Below are 20,703 nucleotides of genomic sequence, written 5' to 3' on the forward strand. Positions count from 1 at the left end.
CACAGATCTATATATGCCTGCTTGTGTGGTCATGTACTCTATCTGAGTTACATGAGGAATTGACATCAGTCTCCCGTAACTTTAATGAACTGAGAGAGACTCTGACCAGACACTGTATGACACATTCTCTCTCTCTCTCTCTCTACCCCCCCAATCTCTCTGTTTTCATCTGTCCAACTCCTTCAAATACATCAAATTAGCTGTGTAATATGCTTTCATCACATCGTCTACCCAGAAATTTTCAGTTCAATCTCAAAAACGATATCTACAAGTGCACTTCCATAAAGATATGCATTACCATGTATTTGCCTGTTCTAATTGGATCTGTAAAGTTTTCCTCATAGTTTGCCTCTCAGTTACAAACCTCTGTGCCTCCCTCTGCCCCTCGCTAGTCCATCTCTGTAATCTCCGTTTTGTGTTTCTGTTACAGAATAGCGGCGAACGAGCCGTCGTTTATGTCGTTGCAGTTAAAAATATTAGACCAGCGACATAAACAGAAATTAAACCTCAAGGCCCTTGATGCTGTGCTGTTCGGCCCACCGCTACGTAAGTGTTTACATGCTGTTGTGTGTGTGTGTGCTCTATGTCAGTGTTTCCCAAATTTTTTTTCTGGGGACCCACTTTTTAAAAATGACAGACCATCGCGACCCAACTCGTGACTGTGGTAATTAACAAACTAGATCCTAATAGAAAGCTGTTAGCTTTTCTAAGCTATATAAGATATAAGCTAGGGGTATTACACAACATAAATTGTCACTATACTCTGCTGGCGACCCAAATCAAATCTCCTACGACCCACCTGTGGGTCGCAACCCAGTCTTTGGGAACCAATGCTGTATGTACATGTGCACGTGTATGTCTATGTGTGTGTGTGTGTGTGTGTGTGTGTGTGTGTGTGTGTGCTGTATGTACATGTGCACGTGTATGTCTATGTGTGTGTGTGTTGTATGTACATGTGCACGTGTATGTCTATGTGTGTGCGTGTGTTCGTGCAAGTGTCTGGTGTGTCTTTCAGTTCTGACAGATATAGGGTGTGTAAGGGGGGGCCACACATTTAGCGCTGCAATTTTAGCTGTGAAGCATCATGTGACACATACTGATGATCAGCCGGGTCACATGATGCGACTGTACTGCCCCCAATGCATAATATTACATCTTGATATCTTCATCTGCAGACTGTAGAGGTCTGCAATTAAACTGCTCCTCTATACATTTCTCAGAACAAAATGCAAAACATCTCTCTCAGGCCGCACCCTCTCATCTCTATCTCTCTATTGCTCTCTCTCTCTCTCTATCTCTCTATTGCTCTCTCTCTCTCTATATATATATATATATATCTCTCTCTCCCAGTAGTCTCTTTACTAATCTGTAATTAAATTCATTACACTGTCAGTGTCAGTTGTGAAAATGTCAATTTTATTGATTGGTTTCTCCACCTCTCTCTCTCTCTCTCTCTCTCTCTCTCTCTTTCTCTCTCTCACCCCCTTTCTCCTTCTTCCTCCATCAGGACCGCAGCACAACTGGCTAAAAGACTTCATCCTGATGGTGTCCATTGTGATTGGTGTGGGCGGCTGCTGGTTTGCCTACATGCAGAACAAGTCATCCCGCGTGCACGTGGTCCAGATGATGAAAGACCTGGAGAGCCTGCAGAGCGCAGAGCAGAGTCTCCGGGACGTCCAGAGCAGGTGAGAGAGAGAGAGAGAGAGAGAGAGAGAGAGAGAAATGATGAGGCCTAATGTACAGAGCAGGTGAGAGAGAGAGAGAGAGAGAGAGAGAGAGAGAGAGAGAGAGAGAGAGAAATGATGAGGCCTAACGTACAGAGCAGGTGAAAGAGAGAGAGAGAGAAATGATGAGGCCTAACATACAGAGCAGGTGAAAGAGAGAGAGAGAGAGAAATGATGAGGCCTAACGTACAGAGCAGGTGAAAGAGAGCGAGAGATGAAGAGAGTGAGAGATAAAGGAGTAGAGAGAGAGATAAGGGAGAATAAAATAGAGATTTAGAGAGAGAGGGTGACAGAGGGAGGGGCCTTAAGGAGGTGTAGGAGGGGTGGCCATCTTGTTCAGAACTTCACTTGTGGCCCTGGAAAAAAAATGTAACCTAGAAAAGCCCTCAGATGACTACAATTACAATTACATTGATCAATATAGATCATGATTATTTATCATGATTACTCATTGATTTTCTGAAAAAAATATTTGTCACGCCCAAGGTCTGCCTACCTCACTCTGCCTTTCTTCCCTGCACTAGCTTTGATTTGTCTGTCTAGTTTTGGCCTCCTTTTAGTGTGCTTGTGTGCATTCTCATTCACAGGTTTTGTTGGATTGTGCACTCTTATTGAGCATTGTTGTATCTCATTGTAGGTTGTGTACATGTGTAGCCTGTAAACTCAGCTGAACTCTTCTTATTTATTGAAAAGTTGGCGTGAGAAAAAGCTTGTGTGGCTTGACATCTGTCCATTGTGAGGGTCTCACAATCAATGCATAAGAGAGCTCTACTCTACACTACTGCTTATTTGTTCTTGGTTAACATCACTGTCCCTTAATCTGACCACGGACGATCCCCTGCGAGGGACAAGCTCTTGGCCCGCTGCTGTGCCAGACATTTGATTTTTGTTCCGTCTGTTCTCTGGTATGGATGCGGAACAAATTTAAAAAAAGAAGCGATAACGGGACTAATGTAGACGTAGCCTTAATGTCATGCTACTCGTCTCCTGTGCATCCATCACTGACTTCCTCTCCGTACATCTCTCCTCCTCTCACCCCCTCCTTATACCCTCTGCCCTCCTCTCTCTCTCTCTCTCTCTCTCTCTCTCTCTCTCTCTGTGGTCAGGCTGGAGAAGGCTCAGGAGGAGAACCGGACGGTGGCGGTGGAGAAGCAGAACCTGGAGCAGAAGATGCGGGATGAGATCTGCGGGGCCAAACGAGAGGCCCACCGCCTGCGGGAGCTCCGCGAGGGTGCCGAGAGTGAGCTCAGTCGACTCAAGTACGCCGAGGAGGAGCTTGTGCAGGTACACACACACACACACACACACACACACACACACACACACACACACACACACACATTCATATGTATTCATCACACACACACACACACACACGCATTCATATGTATTCATCACACACATACACACACACACACACACACACACATTTATCACATATGGGGCTTTTCTGAATATGCGTTCTTTTCTATACTTGTGTTCTCACGAACTTGAAAATCATTCTGAAACGTCATCAATCACCGCCTAAGTACTGTTCCAATTCACAAGTTCACATTTATTCAAGAACGCATAACATTCCCGGAAGTGTTCTCGAATCGTTGGTGTTATCAAGGATGCATCGGGTGGTGACTTGGTGGCTTGAAGATTCCACAATGCATTACGTCAGCTCAGCCGTGACACTCACATAAGAGAAATGGCAGCATTGATACATAATAGGCCTACCTATCATAATTGCTGCTACAATCCGATCCATGTTTAGGCTATAAAAGGTAGGCTACAGGCTTCACAACTGACGTTAATCATAACTGCCACTTAAACTGCGAACTTCAAACGTTGTTCCCGCCATCGGCAAGTGAAAATATTGTTATTAATATTTAATTTTAAAAAATCAATGAGAAACAAACTTAAACAAGCTGGTGAATTATATACATTTATTGTAAATGTCAGAAATACTGGGTAGACCAATAGAGCAATAGGTAAATGACTAGACTCCCGAGCTGTTCCGAGAGAAGCTGCCATTGGCAAGAACGCTGCTGTCTCAAACTGCAAATTGAGCGTCCTGTGTCCTCGCGTTCTCCAGAGTCTGGACTCATGATCTTAACTTTTCAAATTCGAACTTTCAAGAACGGGAGACCGTTCTTTAGCGTACTTTGTATTGAGAAAAGCCCATAGTACTTGCAGAGAAGCACCCCAGTTCATCTCTTACATATATATTGTATGCATACATTGTATTGTATGCATATAATTAAGACGTACACACATCACATTCTATGCACGCATGCACATACTGTATCGCTTCTTACACCATACACACCCACACACACATATTCATCATATATACACATGCACACGCACATTACATATGACATACACATATATGCCAATCATGTACTCACATTACACACACGCACACATACTCATGCACAAGTAAGAGTCTGTATGATGCACAAGTGCGGCGGTACACAGTGATATGCCACTTTAGAAGCACTAACACGCATGTCTTAAGTGCTACGCGTAACTAAACTCTTTTGTGTGCAGTGTTGCTTGTGTTTGTGTGTGTGTCTGTCTGTTTGTCTGTCTGTCTACGTATGAACATGGGGCGAGAGTTTTGTGCGGGGGTTCTGCAAAAAATGTACAATACTGATGATGGTGCTAACAGCAGCCTCTAGTGGTAGTCTTATGTAATAGCAGCAGAGGGAAATATTTTTGAATATATTCAAATTATATAGACAGTGACACTGATGTTCTGACCTTTTGAATATAGCAAAACATGGCCTGTGGATGGGCTATGCTAATATGTAGGATCGTGACATATGTTATTAAATTGTGAAAGCCCACAGTGTACTCATAACAAGTGTGTGTGTGTGTGTGTGTGTGTGTTGTGGGCAGGTGCGCATGGCTTTGAAGCGGGCAGAAAAGGAGCTCCAGTCAGAGTGGTCAGTGCCAGAGGCCCTGCAGATGTGGCTGCAGCTCACCCACGAGGTGGAGGTCCAGTACTACAACATCAAGAAGCAGAGCGCCGAGCTCCAGCTGGCCATCGCCAAGGAAGAGGTACAGCTCGCCAGAAACACCTCTGTGCAACAGGGCTCAAACATTCTTCATATAATTGCTTGTGTCATCAGTATGGTACCTTATGTATCACAGAAATGTTATATATATATTTATAATGCCTCAGTGCATTTATTTATTTATTTATTTATTTTTTAATCATCAGTCTGCAGGTCATTAGGGGCCTGCAGGTCAGTGTAGGTCTATGGTCTTACATGTATGTATGTTGTCTTTTACATGTATGCAGTCTTTATGTATGTATGTGGTCCATATGTCTGTGGTCTATATGTATGCACAGAAGCTATATGTAGGCTTTCTAATGGGTGCATGTCGACTGGTGTGCTTGTGTATCTGTGTGTGTTTGGGTGTCTGTGCATGCTTAGCAGCACATATGTCTCGTTCTTTGTATGGTGCCACCCCCTATACTATTTATTGCCTATAAGGCACCATTGTGCTTCTTAGACCTCCCTTTTTACCCCCTGCAACTTGTGGCACAAGCATTTCACTGTATTGCAAAGTATATGTGACAATTAAACTTTGGACATGGCCTCCATGACAACAGGCCTCAAACTTGGCCTCCATGAGAACAGGCCTCAACCATGGCCTCCATGTCTTACCACTCTTATTGTGGGACTCAAAGTCAATGTCTGTGTTCCCTGTCCCTTTTGGTAACTATATCAGAAGGCTGATGGGCAAAAAAAAAAAAAAAGACCTCTTACATTTCTTTCAGAAGAACCTTCTAGAATTCCTCCATGGAGACAAGCATTTCTCCACCTAAAAGTCTTCATTTAACCATGGAGACCTTTAAGTGCTGTAGTCAGCACCTTGTTTTTCTATGACAGCTTTAAGCTATTCATTTTAAGTCTAGCTGAGTGAGTTTTACCTCGTCTCATACCTGTCTCTTACACTAAAGGCAAGGCCAGGCAACGTGATGTATAGCACTTTTTAAACACTGCTACAACTCAAAGTGCAGTGATAGATAGACAGGGGTTTAATAAAAACAACACCAAGATGAATCAAGTCATGTTTTCTCTTTAGTTAGACCGAATAAATTGTCTTTGTTTAAAATTATAAATGTTCCCTGAGCACAATTAGCAGCCTCAGACATACACACACAACAAACAACAAACTCTCTCTCTCTCTTTCACATAGACACACACACACACACACACACACACACACACACACACACACACACACAGAACCAGAACTAAATTAAACATCTTTTTCTTCGTTTCCAAATTGTTTTTTTAATGATGCAGTGAAATTACTTTTTAATTACATTGTTTGTTTTTCCTCTCTCTCTCTCACTCTCTCTCTCACTCTCTCTCACACTCACTCTCTTTCCTTCCTCTCCCCCGTTTTACTTCCTCTGCCGAGAAAGAGAGTCATCAGGCAATTTCACAAAGCAATTAGCTGCTGAGCGGCGGTGAGAAGTAAAAGAACAGAGAAGGAGACGGAGTCGAGGTCTTTCAGCCACATTAATGTGCACGGGCCCATTTCACTCTAATGTGTGGCCCGGGGTCAGACTGCTTTGTTACAAAGCCCCCTCCCCACACACACACCCCTCTCTGTGAGTGTGGGGAGCAGCCCTGTCGGATACACTTCTTAAGGCTGTGGGGAGGGTGATCAAAGGGGTGGGGGGTAGGCAGCTTTAAAAGCTTGTGTGTAAAAATAGGTGGCAGCCTGCTGATTGTGGATCTCTCTCTTTGTGTGTGTGTGTGTGTGTGTGTGTGTGTGTGTGTGTGTGTGCGCGCCAGGCGGAGAAGATTAAGAAGAAGAGGAGCTCAGTGTTTGGAACATTGCATGTGGCCCACAGTTCGTCCTTGGATGAGGTGGACCACAAGATCCTGGAGGCCAAGTGAGCATGCACGGACGCACGCACACACATACAGAGACACACAGACTTACACAAACATACACACACACACACACACACACAGACTTACACAAACATACACAGAGACTCACATGTTCAGACCCACACAGATATACAAACACTGGCTCACAAGCACATTGGTCCACTCACAAGAAGGCCCTGTTTAAGCATGAACGCGCGCGCGCGCACACACACACACACACACACACACACACACACACACACACACACACACACTCACACACACACACACTCACACACACACACACTCACACACACTCATCCCTCCTTCTCCCTTCCCTCCCTCACAGGAAGGCCCTGTCGGAGGTGACGGCGTGCCTGCGTGAGCGGCTGCACCGCTGGCAGCAGATCGAGAAGCTGTGCGGTTTCCCCGTGGTGCACAACTCGGGCCTGCCCAGCCTGACCGCCTCGCTCTACTCTGACCACAGCTGGGTGGTCATGCCCCGCGTCTCCATGCCGCCCTACCCCATTGCCGGTGGCGTCGACGACCTCGATGAGGACATGCCGCCCATCGTCACCCAGTTCAACCGTGAGTCCATGCCATGTGAGTGTCTGAGTGCGTTCTAGCTTTTCTCTCTCTCTCTCTCTCTCTGTGTGTGTGTGTGTGTGTGTGTGTGTGTCAACATGAACGTGTGTGTGTGTGTGTGTCCAATCCATCTCTTTTCTGCTTGACTCTAATAAGATCCTCACACCCTCACGTATTATCATGTACTATATAATGCATGCCAATGCACGCAGTATTTCCTAGATAACAAGCCACAGGGGGTTAGTTACATCTCAAGGTCTAGAGAAAGAAACATGAGCACCTTGGAGTAGAAGTATCTTTACATTGGTCTGGGAGCTCATGGGCAGCTCCACGCTCCATACTGTTTTGGTCCCTAGTTCCTGAGCATCTGCAGATTTAGTACTGAATAATTAACCTTTCATACACTTGGCCCTGATGGGGGGCTTGAGGATGTTGGAACCAGGTCTGGCCGACTGTGTGTGTCTGTGTCTGTGTCTGTGTGTGTGTGTGTGTGTGTGTGTTTGTCTGTTGCTCACACAACTTAAAAAACAACATTTCCTTCAAGTTTTCAGACATGGTAGAGAGGTATATATGTTCCGTCTCGCGGCCCTCCCACATGACCATCCAGGCATGAATCTGACTCCAGACGCTGGATTCTTCTCCCTCTTTCTCTAACATTGCAACGTGTGGGCAGCGGTCTGCAGTCCCCTGACTGATGAGGCATTCATTAGCATTCTAGAGCTAGCATTGACATGCACCTCAGCACCACATCTACTTAGATTATGCAGCCTGTGACCAAGCATACATACAGTATATGTGTTAACCAGTGTTGGGCAAGTTACTTCATCGTAATGTATTATGTATTACTTATTACTGTCATTTCAAAGTAATTTGTTACATTATAATATTACTGTCTCTGAATTGTAAGGCATTACACTACTATTGCATTACTTTTAAGTTACTTTCACCAAAATATCTAGAAATATGGATTTGGCATTCTAAATGCAGTTTATTACGCTCAATGCAGCTCATTGCTCTTCCAATGGAGGGAGATGTGGTATAGCATAATGACTGAGCTAGGCTAAAGGCTAACAGTAGAATGCAATAGGAGCAGTGCTCATGATGCAATACAAGGAACAATCATAGTCAGAATTTTGTTAAAAACCGTAAAACTGTAACTTTAAGGCCTAGGCCTCCTCATTAAAATCAACAGAGCCTAAATCAAAGCTTACATAAAGAAATTTCAAGATGGTGGCCTGCTGGCCATTTCGGTGCCCTAAGTGAGTGGCTTTGAGTTAGTGACATTTAAATGATAACTCAAACACCTAAAGTCATAGCCTGGCTAGCGCCACCACTTCTCAATGAGACGTGGTCTGGGAACCAAACGTTCATTTTCTCGTATTTGAAAAAAATGCCCAGATCCGTTTATTGGGTGCCACGGATGTCTATCAAATGCATCTGTGCATAGCTCATCATCGTCTTGCCAAAGATGGTTGATTACGAAGATACTTCATGAGAGGCCATTTCCTGTTCCTGGAAATTTATTCAAATAGGGTAGCAGTACACGCCCCCGCACATTTATGCAGTGATCGGGCTCTCTTTTTAACATTGAGGTCTATGGCAGAATCCAAGAATTTCCCAGAATTTATCAAAGTCTTATTTTTCTGAGCAATGGATGCACATTTCTGACACGGTATCATGATCTCCAAACCCTCCTCCCTATTTCAGTAGAATGTCGTGATAGTATGACCCTCCAGTCGGGAGAAAATCAACATTAATGAAGGTGTACACCAAGTTTATTTTGTACTCCGGCTTGTCTGGCGTGGAACCGAGGCGTTCAAACGTAAGTCATACGTCAGTGACACGCCCCTGTGCAGGCGGGAACTGAACCAGAGCCCGTCTCTGACTGAACTCCACTTTGCCCTCATAGACATGAACTAGGACGACCCATCTTGCTACACATTCATTATCTTTGGTCTTGCTTTCCCCCCTGTTCTGTGATTGGTTCCCTATCTGAGGCAAAAATTAGGGCGGTAGTTTCCAGGCTGCCTTAGCAGCGTGAATCAAATCGCGCGCAAGGCAGCATGGGAACACCCAGGCTACTAAAGTCAAATAAAAAGGCTTATAATTTAAGACCATTACTGTGTGTTTTTAAACATTAATTTCTGAAGAAATGCTGTTTTACTTATAAATGGTGCACTGTCACTTTAAGAACACTGATCTTTATGTTCTCATAATGCCCTTTTGCCAGCTCTTGTTTATTTAAGTTCTTTGATTATTTGATAGCACAATATTAACAATAATATGCACAATGTAAAGTTGTTATAAGCAGCCTTCATTGCTTTGAAAATGGAAGTGTGCAATGACATGTTGCTTCACATTTCTTTTTGCAATTAAAAGTGAATTATGAGCCTGGTAGCCACCTAGCTATCTGAATGGAATGCGTTTCAGTCGACTCGGCATATCATGTGCTTCATGAAATGCTTGGAAAACGAATTATTGAAGACCCACCAATTACATTCTAGTACTACGTGGTGGAGATTGAGAGAAAAACAGTATCAAACTTGCATGTAACATGGTGTTAGTGCATTTTGACATTGTAAATGTTATTGAGTGAAACGCCGTTTGCAGTAAAGCTACTTTTCATTGGCTATATTTGGGTGACCCCTCTGTTCTTTGGTGCCTGATGTGCATGATGCGCGTGGTGAGAGCGGTGGCACTGCCAGGCTACATACAACTTTTTTCTGCATTTGCTATCCCTTTATTCTCTTTAATCCAAGTTCACAGCACAAAGCTGACATGCACTACTAAGAGCATAGTTTGTGTTTTAACAAGAATCAAAAAGATTAGCATGGCTCCACTTTAGATGTTTCATTAAATTACTTGTGCTATTTCGCGAGGCATAGAGAGATCTTTCGGTCTCGCACACAAAGTGCACTTACTTAACTATTATGTTCTTCATATCCTTGTCTCTGACAAGCTGAAAATAATGAGCGTAGGCTTATGTCTATCCAGCAAATAGAATCTGACTTCGAGTCTGCTGCAGCCACAGTCATCTTCAACTAGTATCAGAAGATGACGTTCTACTATTATGCGCGATTTTTTCTTCTCTGTTGTTCTCGCGGTGGTGTTTGCGAATATGTATCAAAACAAAACACCACTTAATTTCGGGTTAAAATGCATTGTGATGCGCATTACTGAAGTTTGTACCAAGTAAAATATCACCCAATTTTTTTTTAGTAATGCCTTACATTACCGCGTTACTGCAAAGAGCAATATATTACAGTTATTACATTACTTTTGTAACGCGTTACTCCCAACACTGGTGTTAACATGTATGTGTGTGTGTGTGTGTGTGTGTGTGTGTGTGTGTGTGTGTGTGTGTGTGTGTGTGTGTGTGTGTGTGTGTGTGTGTTCCTCCGCAGCCCAAATGATGCGGCCGCCGTTGACGCGTAGCAGCAGTGTGTGTCGCTCGCGCCGGAGCCTGCTGAGCTCCCAGCAGCCCTCGCTCATATCGCCGGACCCCGACCTGCTGCCCATGGGCAGCGCCGCCCTACTGCCCCCCTACCGCTCAGACGCCTCCGCCGCCGAGGACGAGCACATCTTCTTCAGCGTGGAAAGGAAGGGGTGAGTGACCGCTCACTGGCCACTGAAAAAAAAACCCTGTGAAATTACAGATTTTATTGTACGAAAGCCTTCAAACTTGTAGCGCATGGATTGTTCTTGTGCTATGGTCATCTTGCATTAGCATATTAATGCATAATGCAGCTTATTCATGCATAATGCATATTAATGCAGGCACTTTGGAATCTAAACAGCTTAATCAATCTCACAGCAGACATAGCTATGTCTGTGTTTCAAATACGGTTTTGGACAATGTCTAGATGCTGGTCACATCTTCCATGTCCAGCAAGCTGTATTGATGATACCGTGGGTTTGATAAGTGACTCAGTCTCTCTCTTTCTCTCTCTCTCTAGGGACAATCAGGACACCTGTTCAGACACAGACTCTCTCAGCTCCTCCCAGGGCAGGAAGCACTACGCGGGTCCCTGCAGCTCGGGCCAGGACACCCCGCAGCGCAAGATCTCTCGCGAGGAGCTGATCCTGCTGTGCCAGGAGCACCACCACCAGCTCTCATCCTCCTCCACCACCACAGACCCTTCCCCTCCACCCCCACCGGTGCCCAGCCCGGCCCACGGCCACACCCCGCCTCCCCACCACCACCAGCACCACCCCCAAGGCCACAAGGGCTCCCCCGACCTGACCCGCACCACCATCCCGGAGTCGCAGAGCATGACCTTCCACACCGGCAGCGTCAAGCTCCACAACGGCATCCTGGAGAAGTCCTACAGCATGGGCCAGCTGCCCGCCTCGGCGGTGGTGGCGGCCGCCGCAGCCGTTTCGGACGCGCGCCACCCGTCCCTCTGCTCCCTGGACTCTGAGGTCAAGAACCCCAAGGAGATGAAGGCAATTCACAGCTCCTCCTCACAGGACTCTTGCGACAATGGAGAAAAGAAACGCTCCAAGATCAAGAGCTTGTTCAAAAAGAAGAAGTAATATATCGTTTAATAACTTTGGTGAATAGAAATCATATAAAGACTAAAGAAAAAAGAAAAAAATACAGAAAAAAGGGGGAATATAAAAAAATGAGTGAGGAAAAAAGGAGAGAGATGAAAAAAAAGAGAAACTTGCTTAGCCTTAAAAGAATGGACCTTTGACAGAAACCAAAACTGTTTTTTTTTTTTTTTTGTCATAGTTCCTTATTTTATGTCTTTTATTTTTGTAAGTCAGAATGTAGCTCTACCCCAGGAAGTCCTACTGGGTTGGTAGCCTTTGTACGACACCTCACGTTTTCTTTCTTCTTCCCTTTTCCCTCTTTTCTTCAAAGGTCACTCGTAGCCTCAAAAGGTCAAGAATGGTGCCCAAAGTCAAGGGGGTTAAATAAATAAATAAATAAATAAATAAATAAACACAAATAAACACCTTGACTGTCCTCTTGGCTTTGTACCCACTTGAGTTTCAGGGGTAGAAGTTGAAACGGGGCGTTCAGCTTCAAGTCAGATGTTGTTTACCGAGGCCAATGAGCTTATGTACTTGATGAATTTATTTTTTATTTTATTTTCTTTAAGTAAAAAAAAAAGAGATCCTGCTAAAGTTTGTTGCACTACTGCTTTCCCTGGGTGGGGAGAGAGCCTCTCCTTGCGGTGATTACACCGTACAGTTTAAAACTTGTACAAATCAGGAGAGAACACATGCGTCAGAGTGGCAGAAGGCGTTTGGTAGCGTCAGACGAGGAAGGTAAAACACCATGGCCTTTTAGAGTTGGATGCCATGGTCAACAGTGCTCTCGTATAGCAGGGCAGATCAGTGCATCAATTGGAGCCACATGGATAATGTGTAATATAATTAGCGTTTTTAAGCTAATTGCTAAAATAGCTCATTTTTAGCATCACACAACCAGAAAAAAAACAATAGGTAAAGTTACTTCGTTGAAGAAGGGACGAGTAGTGATCTGTGGCATGCAGAGAGAATCCAACTCCTAGTGGTGCTTTGTTTAAGAAGGCCCGCGCAATTAGCGATTTGTCGCATGTTGAGAGAAACCAACATGTAGTGATGCGTTGTCCAACAAGACAAAACCGATGACTTGAGGTGCTAGCTGCTGGCAAAATTGTGCATTTGGTGTGCTTCACTGTGTGTGTGTACCCCTCTTTTCTCTTTGTTGTATACTTTCTTTTTACATGATATTGAAAATGAGTAGGTTTTTTTTTTTTTTTAAAAGACAACATAGAAACGCAATTTCTAACCCAGTAGCTGTGAAACGACAGAACGTGGAGACAGAAAAAAAAAAAGAGACTGTTTGAAAGAATATGCAGATTTGTTGCAAAAATCCCCCATCCCACCCCAGACACACACGCACACACACCCTCCGTCCCCTGTCTTACCCACAATGCCCCAACACTCTCCATTTTCCCACACCAATGGGCTTGGACTCCGATGGGTTCTTCTCCCTCACTGTGACTTTGAGTACCGGCCTGGCCTGCCCCGCCACCAACCCCTACCCCAGCCCACCCCCACTTTCTGACGAAGACACATGCACAACCATGCACTAGAATAACACCTTTGGTGGCCTGCCATGCCGCCGTGTTATTTATACGTTGTGAGAGTGTTGTGTGAGTGTTAAGGCCAACCTGAGAGACGACCAGGGCGATGACCTCGGCCGTCAGTACTGTGTTCACCTCCTAGTACCGCGCAGCTACCACATGGGGTTTGTTCGTGTACACGTGATTTAACGTTTGTTAAGTTAAAAAAAAAATCAAACAATAAAATGAAACAAAGGCGTCCAGCGATCGTAAGGGTGAAACCTTTTGAATGTCGGTGACATGTTGGGAATCTTCCTTTTTTTGGAATATTTGGTGTGTGAATATTTGTATACTGTAGAAAGAATTAATAATAAATGAAGTATCTTTCATGAGTCTTTGTGGTGACTGTATCTGATCCTCAAGCTGACAGGTAGACAATCAGTCTGGAGATCTGTGATATGTGTAGCATACTAATCACCTGAGGTGGCGTTCATGAACCATTGAACAACTTCACAGTGCATAGAGAAGAATGTTCGTCACACACTAGACCAATAATCAGCCTTTAAACATGTCAGCTGTGCTTGAGTAATAACAATACCACATTAACCATAGGGTGCTGTTGTAATACACTGACCCCTGATTGGCTATCTCTATTTCTACACACGTGTGTGAAGAATGAGGAATTATAACATCACTTTGACCGCAACTTCAACTCAACTAAACCTTCCATAAAGGCTTGTAAATGCCAGAGCATACTAATGGGGACCTCCGATCCCAGGACTGGACAGACAAGTTGAGTGTAGGAAGGTATAAGGTACTAATGGGCTCATCCTTCTTGTTCAGCCAACAAGTCAAGGAAAAACAACCCACCTCACATTCTCTGAGATTTTGAACACTTACTTGGATTACACATTAAGCATCTTTTCCGCACTTTGTTTCCTGAGCCTTGACACATACACATAGACACAACACATTCACTGCATTTCTCATTAGTCTATAGCAACAGGTGAACAGGTGCTGTATGTGTGGGTGTGCTAGCCCTGGGCTCAATCTAGTCTGCAGGATGTAGAGTGCAGGGACTGCTTGACTCTCATTACACAAGATCACCAGCTACATCAACAACACCGAGGTAAAGGCATATAATCTGTGTAAATCAACTGCGCAGCACATTCAGATTATAGCCACATAAAACAGTATTCAGAGTCCAGTGCTCAGTACTCAGTGATGTTAAATGTATGTGATTATGAGACGTACAGTATGTAGGGAAATGTATAGAGATGTAGACAAAACACCAGTCCCTTGACGGCATCAGTATTCAGCGCGTAAGATCATATGGACCCACAAAGGAGCGAGTGAGATAGAGCGCATGAGAGAAGGAGAACTGACGTGCCATTTATCTTGGAACTGTGATTCAGGGAGGCTAGCATGCATGATTGGTTTACCAATATAAAGTGAATGTGAAGAAAACCCCACTGATGGCTCATCAGTTTCACACACACACACACACACACACACACACACACACACACACACACACAGAGTGAGAGGGAGAAACGTGTGGGGAAGGGTGCGTGTGATGAATGTGTATTTTCAGTGGTGGCGAAAGATTCCCTCTCTCCATCTCTCTCTCTCTCTCTCTGTCTGTCTCTCTCTCTCTCTCTCTCTCTCTTCATGTCCCTCTCTCCTGGACTCACGTATTCCATAATGTTCGGCATGTACATATGCTGGTGTGTGATGTGAGGGTGAAATATGATCATAAAAGGATCAGACCACTTGCCTGCCTTTTCGTGCTGGGTCATTCGCAGCACCAAGCAGTTCTATTGATGACCATTAGGTGGCAGTAGTATATCAGAGCTGGGTCTGCCATGGGCACAGCCATGTTGGCATCTTGTGCATATCTGACTTCCTCCATTCTGTGTTTTGTGTGTGTGTGTGGGTGAGTGTGCATGTGTGTGCCTGTCTGTCTGTCTGTATGTGTGTTGATGACTAAGGCTGACAATGTTGAACTGAGGTCCTCTTACAGGCTTTGTGGGCAGAAGAGTGTTTTAGATGGACCATGAAAAGTTGGAAGGAGAAAACAGGCACACACACAAACACACACACACACACACACACACACACACACACACACAAGTCCACCAGAAAGATCCCTCACCGCTAATGCTAACAGTACACACTCTGCTTTGAGAGGGAACAGGCGGATTGTCCTGTTCCCATGACAAAGGGGAGTCTTCAGGGTGCCATACTCTTGACCTCGGACGATACTTTTCATTATAAACCACTCTGGCTCTCTGCCTTTGTTAGCAAACAGCCTAGAACTGCCAAGCACCATTAGGGACTCAGTTCCCCCAGACGAGCTTTGGCACAGACAGGCAGACAGCCACCTGACCGACTGCCAAGCCGAGAGGGAGAGAACGAGACATGGGCAGTCACAAGTTTGCCGCACTGCATCCAATTCATTTGAATAGAAAGCCTAGCCATGGTTGTGTGGAGCATGACGGGTAAGATGAAGCCAAATATGTCCCATTAAACTGTAACTGGAGGTAGGTATAAAGACCTTAAGCTCAGGTTAAGGACCAGCATTTTGGTTCCCTAAATCCTCTATTTGTTTTATGAATCGGTCTGTGCTTATCTGTTTTCTGATACAGTTACAGTGTAGGCTAATTCTGACATTCATTAGCGTCGTTCATTAGCAACGAATGAACAAATGAAGTGAATCCGCTCTAAACTGTCCACTGTTCAGATTATCAACAAAGTGGAGATTTGTGGACTGTGAACTGCAAGCTAATGTAGATTACCAAGAGCATAAATGACTTAATGGTTTTGATTTTTTTTTTTTTTAAAAAAGCTTCACATTGACCTTATCCATCCCAAAACAGCTTCTCGTGTAAGAATCTAACCCAGCATGAATGCATGAAATTCCCTGAGATGAAATACATTGGTGTAAGTGTATGCGGTGCAGTGATAAAACTCTGATGCCCTTTTCAGACTGCTGACATCAGCTGAATGAGGCACAAACAGCATCTGGTTCTGGCTCGGATCCACAACCAATGCGCCAGATCACGGCCCAGATCAGTTCCAGTGACTGCTGCAGTCTGGCAGGTGACGTCTGCAAACACACACACACACACACACACACACACACACACACACACACACACACACACACATACACACACACACACACATGAACACAAACACACACACACACATCTGACACGGTCAAACTAGAGGGCCGTGGCCTTGGCAAACATAAATAACGTTTGCGGTTAGACGCGGATATTTTTTTTGCTCTCACACGGAGAGTTCATTACATGCGCAATTACCTTGATCTCATCATCATTAACGGAGGAGTTTGTGCGCAGCAGGGTAAGCATGGATGGATGTAGATGGATGGAGCTAGATGTGACATGGAGAAAAGGAGAGGCAGAGGAGAGAGAGAAGGAGATAGAGGGAGAGAGAGGGAGAGAGAGAGAGCTGCCAGAGGTAGCGTTGGTCAGGGTTAAGCGAAAGTGACAAACCCCTGACTGACTGGGGGCTTGATTAGATTAATGAGCTCGGTTCCGCTTATGCCAAACTTTTCAAACGTGCCTTCCATGCGCCGGTAAAAAGACATAGAGAGAGAGAGAGAGAGAGAGAGAAAGGGGGGCAGGGTGAGGTTGAGATAGGAATGAGTTTGCACTTCAGTGAGCTTCTGTCACAGAAGTTTACCTCCTCTCTGCTGGCCGTGTCTAATATTATTGTAATGTTGGACTTATGCAAATTATGTATTTAGTCCGTCTAGCAGCCTAAAGGAAAGCCTTTAGGTTTTATGAAATATAGTGTTGCAAACAAACATTATAGTAGGCTTAAGGTGTTTTGACATTGGGTTACAATTGTTGCATTTTTGATTATGTCTTCTCATGAGGTTATACAAATTGCACAAACATACAACAAACTGAAGAATTCTGTAGAAAACTGTGAAATGAATCACAAATTGACATTTCTTACTAAATACACATGGAGAATTTTACAGTGAGAATTGGAGAATGTGTTTAGAAGATACTTCAAGGGCAAATTCAAAGCCCTTCAGACAGGAGGACAGCTTTTTCAGAAGGATGTGAGTAAGTCAGAAGCCTGAGCACACTCCTGCCACGACTTCTCTCCCCCTGCTGCACAAGCCACGATGGCAAGGGTGCTCGGACACGGGCGGAGACCGGAACTTTCCGAGGTCAAGATCAAAGAGGCCTCCCGCCGGCTAAAGACGTTAGCATAAACTAGCTCCAGTGTGTTTCTGACTGATTACCCCAAATGTGCCTCACTACAAAGGGCTAACCTCCACCATGGAGAGAGGGGATAGCCATGACAAAGAGACGAAAAAAGAGAGAGAGAGATAGATAGAGAGAGAGAAGAAATAGAAACCATAGAGAGATGGAAACCATGGAGACCATTTCTGAAAGGAGAGAGAAAGAGATGCTCAGTGGAAACACAATAAAAAGAAAATGAATACAGAAGAAGCACACACAAAAAGTTAAGGATAGGACTGTGGTCTTGAACAGAAAATAACGCTATTTTGTAATATTACTGTTAAGTGTTTCACTTCTCCCGAGGGTCTTTTTCACTTTCTTAGACTAAAAAACACATCGTCTGTGGGCATTGTTTTCCTCTTTTTGGAGTAATGGTCCCGGTCTCCTTCTTCGCATTTAGTTTCACTTGATTTGCACAAAGGTCTATGCATTTATATGATTCATTAACAGTGCTAAGATCAGATTTCTTAGTTGAGTAAAAGTTATAAATGAATAAAAATTCTCCAGTGGAACCCCTCTCCAGTAACTACTGGTCAGTCCCTCTCCTCTCCTCTCCTCTCCTCTCCTCTCCTCTCCTCTCTCACCCTATCAGATAGATTCAATCAATTCTATTCGTGTCGAACAGGTGGCTTGATCCCTCAAACAAAGACAGAGGCATTTGATTGGAGCGTGCTGAGTTGGGGGGGGGGGGGGGGCTCACATGAATAATGCAGGCCCTTCCCTTGAAGTAACTTCGACTTATTAAATCCAACACACCTACTGTCACACACACACACACACACACACACACACCATGTCCCCCTGGCTCTAACTCCTCTGAGCCTTTAACCCTGGCTACTAACTGTGCAATGTACGCTGGGAAAGAACCCTATATCTATATCTGGATCTTAGATACACAAAAGAAAGGGAGAGACAAGGGGGGCAGAGAAGATGCGATGGAGAAAAAAGAGGGATGAGAGAGAGAGAGAGAGAGAGAGAGAGCAGACTGGAGAGTGGAGCGGCCCACAAGGGGAGAACGGAAGGTAAAGAGAAGGAAGACAGAGAGAGAGAGGGAGAGAGAGAACATAGAGAGGGAGAGAGAGAGTGAGAGAGAGAGGGAGAGTGAAAGAACAGAGAGAGAGAAAGAGAGAGAGCCATGACACATGAGGCGAGAGGGAAGTTTTAAGGAATTCCTATTAACAAAGCAAAGTAACAGAGTGTGGCTATGTGCCACATGCAGTGTGTGTGTGTGTGTGTGTGTGTGTGTTTGCTTGCTTCTCCCTACTCAAAAGGACCCTGCTGTCAATCTTCAGAGCAAGGACATCCTATGCTAGAGGGCCAGATGTATGTCACATACCCACACGCTGCTGCTGTTGTGTGTGTGTATATACAGTATGCGTTTGTGTGTGTGTGTTTGTGTGTGTGTGTGTGTGTGTGTGTGTGTTTTGTGTGTGTGTATGTGTGTGTGTGTGATTGAGAGAGAGAGAGAGAGAGAGAGAGAGAGAGAGCTTCCCTTTGAAGGCGAAAGGCCCTCTGAGATCACACCCTTCTCCACTCGTCTCCTCTCTGTCACGCCTCTGTGAAGGGAAAGGCAAGTGCATGAATGTGCAGCTGTGTGTGTGAGTGTGACACACTGACTCTCGGCATGAATCATGCGACACCTGTGTGTGTGTGTGTGAGTATGACACACTGACTCTCGGCATGAATCATGCGACACCTGTGTGTGTGTGTGTGTATGGATATTCTGTACAGTGTTTGTGCATATAGTTCAATTGTAAACATTGAGCATGTAGGCTAGCATGTGCTGGCTATGCTGTAAGAATAATTAGACTATGCTAATAAAATCTGTATTGATGTGTGTATGACCCTCATTTATTGCCTGTGTTGGCCTGGTTGACTTGTGTTGAGTTGGTTGGTGTGTGTGTGCGCGTGTGTGTGTGTGTGTGTGTGTGTGTGTGTGTGTGTGTGTGTGTGTGTGTGTGTGAGTGGTGAATACCTTTGTGCTGTTGGGTGTATAGTTTAGTAGTGTCATCGCTGCTTATCGCTTGTGTCGTCACACCCCTTTTCCGCCTTCTCTCCTCCTCCTCCTCCTCCTCCTCCTCCTCCTCCTCCTCTGCTTGCTCAGCAGAGGGCACACTCGCTCCACGTGGCGGGCCCTGCTGTCGAGGCCTCTCGGGCGGCTGCACTCGGCGCGATAACAGCCTCCTGCGCTGCGGCTCCAAGCACTGGTGCCAGCCACAGCCCTCCTGCCACCTACAAACCAAAACAACAGGAGCACCGCGCCACACCACACAACATCCCTCCCCTCCCTCCTGCCTCACCGATTCTCCCAAACACAGCTGCACAAGGTACAGGACAATGGGTTTGGGAGGGAGTGAGAAAAAGAGAGGGAGTAGGCAGAGAGAAAGAGAGGGGGCAGAGGAGAGAGAGAGAGGAGAGGAGAGAAGACATATATGGCCAGAGGGAGAGGCAGATAGAGAGCAAGTGACAGACTGAGGGAAATAAAGAAAGATACCAGAGAGAGAGAGAGAGAGAGGACAAGAGAAAAAAGAAAGATAGATACTTAGATGGAGAAATACTGTATAGAGAGTGTGTAGCAAGGGTTCTAGTGACAAACAGAGGGAAGAGGGACAGAGTGATGGAGAGAGACAAGAGAGAGGGAGAGAGAGAGAGCAGTGGTGGAGGGAGAGAGAGAAAGAGAGCAGTGGTGGAGGGAGAGAGAGAGATTGAGCAGTAGTGGAGGGAGAGAGAGAGAGAGAGCAGTGGTGGAGGGAGAGAGAGAGAGAGAGCAGTGGTGGAGGGAGAGAGAGAGCAGTGGTGCATGCCAGGGTGTCTTGTCTTTGAAACTGGACACTTCTGTTGTGTCCCCTTCAGGATATGACTGTGTGAGTGCAAGGGAGGGAGGAGGGAGACAGAACGTGACAATGGTGTGTGTCTGTGTGTGTGTGTGTGTCTGTGTCTGTGTGTGTGTGTGTGTCTGTGTGTGTGTGTGTGTCTGTCTGTGTCTGTGTCTGTGTGTGTGTGTGTCTGTGTGTGTCTGTGTGTGTGTGTCTGTGTGTCTGTGTGTGTGTGTGTCTGTGTGTGTGTGTGGACAAACCCCTGAGTCTTAGAAGGCATTAGCAGCACTTGCTAACACTCCAGCAGGTTGCCAGCACACCACCAAACACACAGCACTGCCCCC

The 20,703-nt window shown here is 45.2% G+C and overlaps 1 protein-coding gene across 3 annotated transcripts in view; it reads left to right on the plus strand.

Annotated features, from left to right (window-relative positions):
- The window catches only part of stim2b (stromal interaction molecule 2b), a 59,782-nt gene extending 46,133 nt beyond the window's left edge, over positions 1-13,649 (plus strand). For 2 of the 3 annotated variants that reach the window (XM_042069683.1, XM_042069685.1), the window contains 8 exons: positions 431-546; positions 1,508-1,685; positions 2,831-3,008; positions 4,614-4,775; positions 6,533-6,633; positions 6,963-7,216; positions 10,603-10,804; positions 11,155-13,649. In XM_042069683.1, the coding sequence (XP_041925617.1) occupies positions 431-546; positions 1,508-1,685; positions 2,831-3,008; positions 4,614-4,775; positions 6,533-6,633; positions 6,963-7,216; positions 10,603-10,804; positions 11,155-11,734 (1,771 nt within the window). In that variant the 3' untranslated portion in view covers positions 11,735-13,649. The remainder of the gene's footprint in view (positions 1-430; positions 547-1,507; positions 1,686-2,830; positions 3,009-4,613; positions 4,776-6,532; positions 6,634-6,962; positions 7,217-10,602; positions 10,805-11,154) is intronic. The other variant, XM_042069684.1, reaches the window with a different exon arrangement.
- The last annotated feature ends 7,054 nt before the right edge of the window (positions 13,650-20,703 follow it).

The sequence above is a fragment of the Alosa sapidissima genome, chromosome 18 (assembly GCF_018492685.1).
Source record: "Alosa sapidissima isolate fAloSap1 chromosome 18, fAloSap1.pri, whole genome shotgun sequence".
NCBI classification, from domain to species: Eukaryota; Metazoa; Chordata; class Actinopteri; order Clupeiformes; family Clupeidae; genus Alosa; species Alosa sapidissima.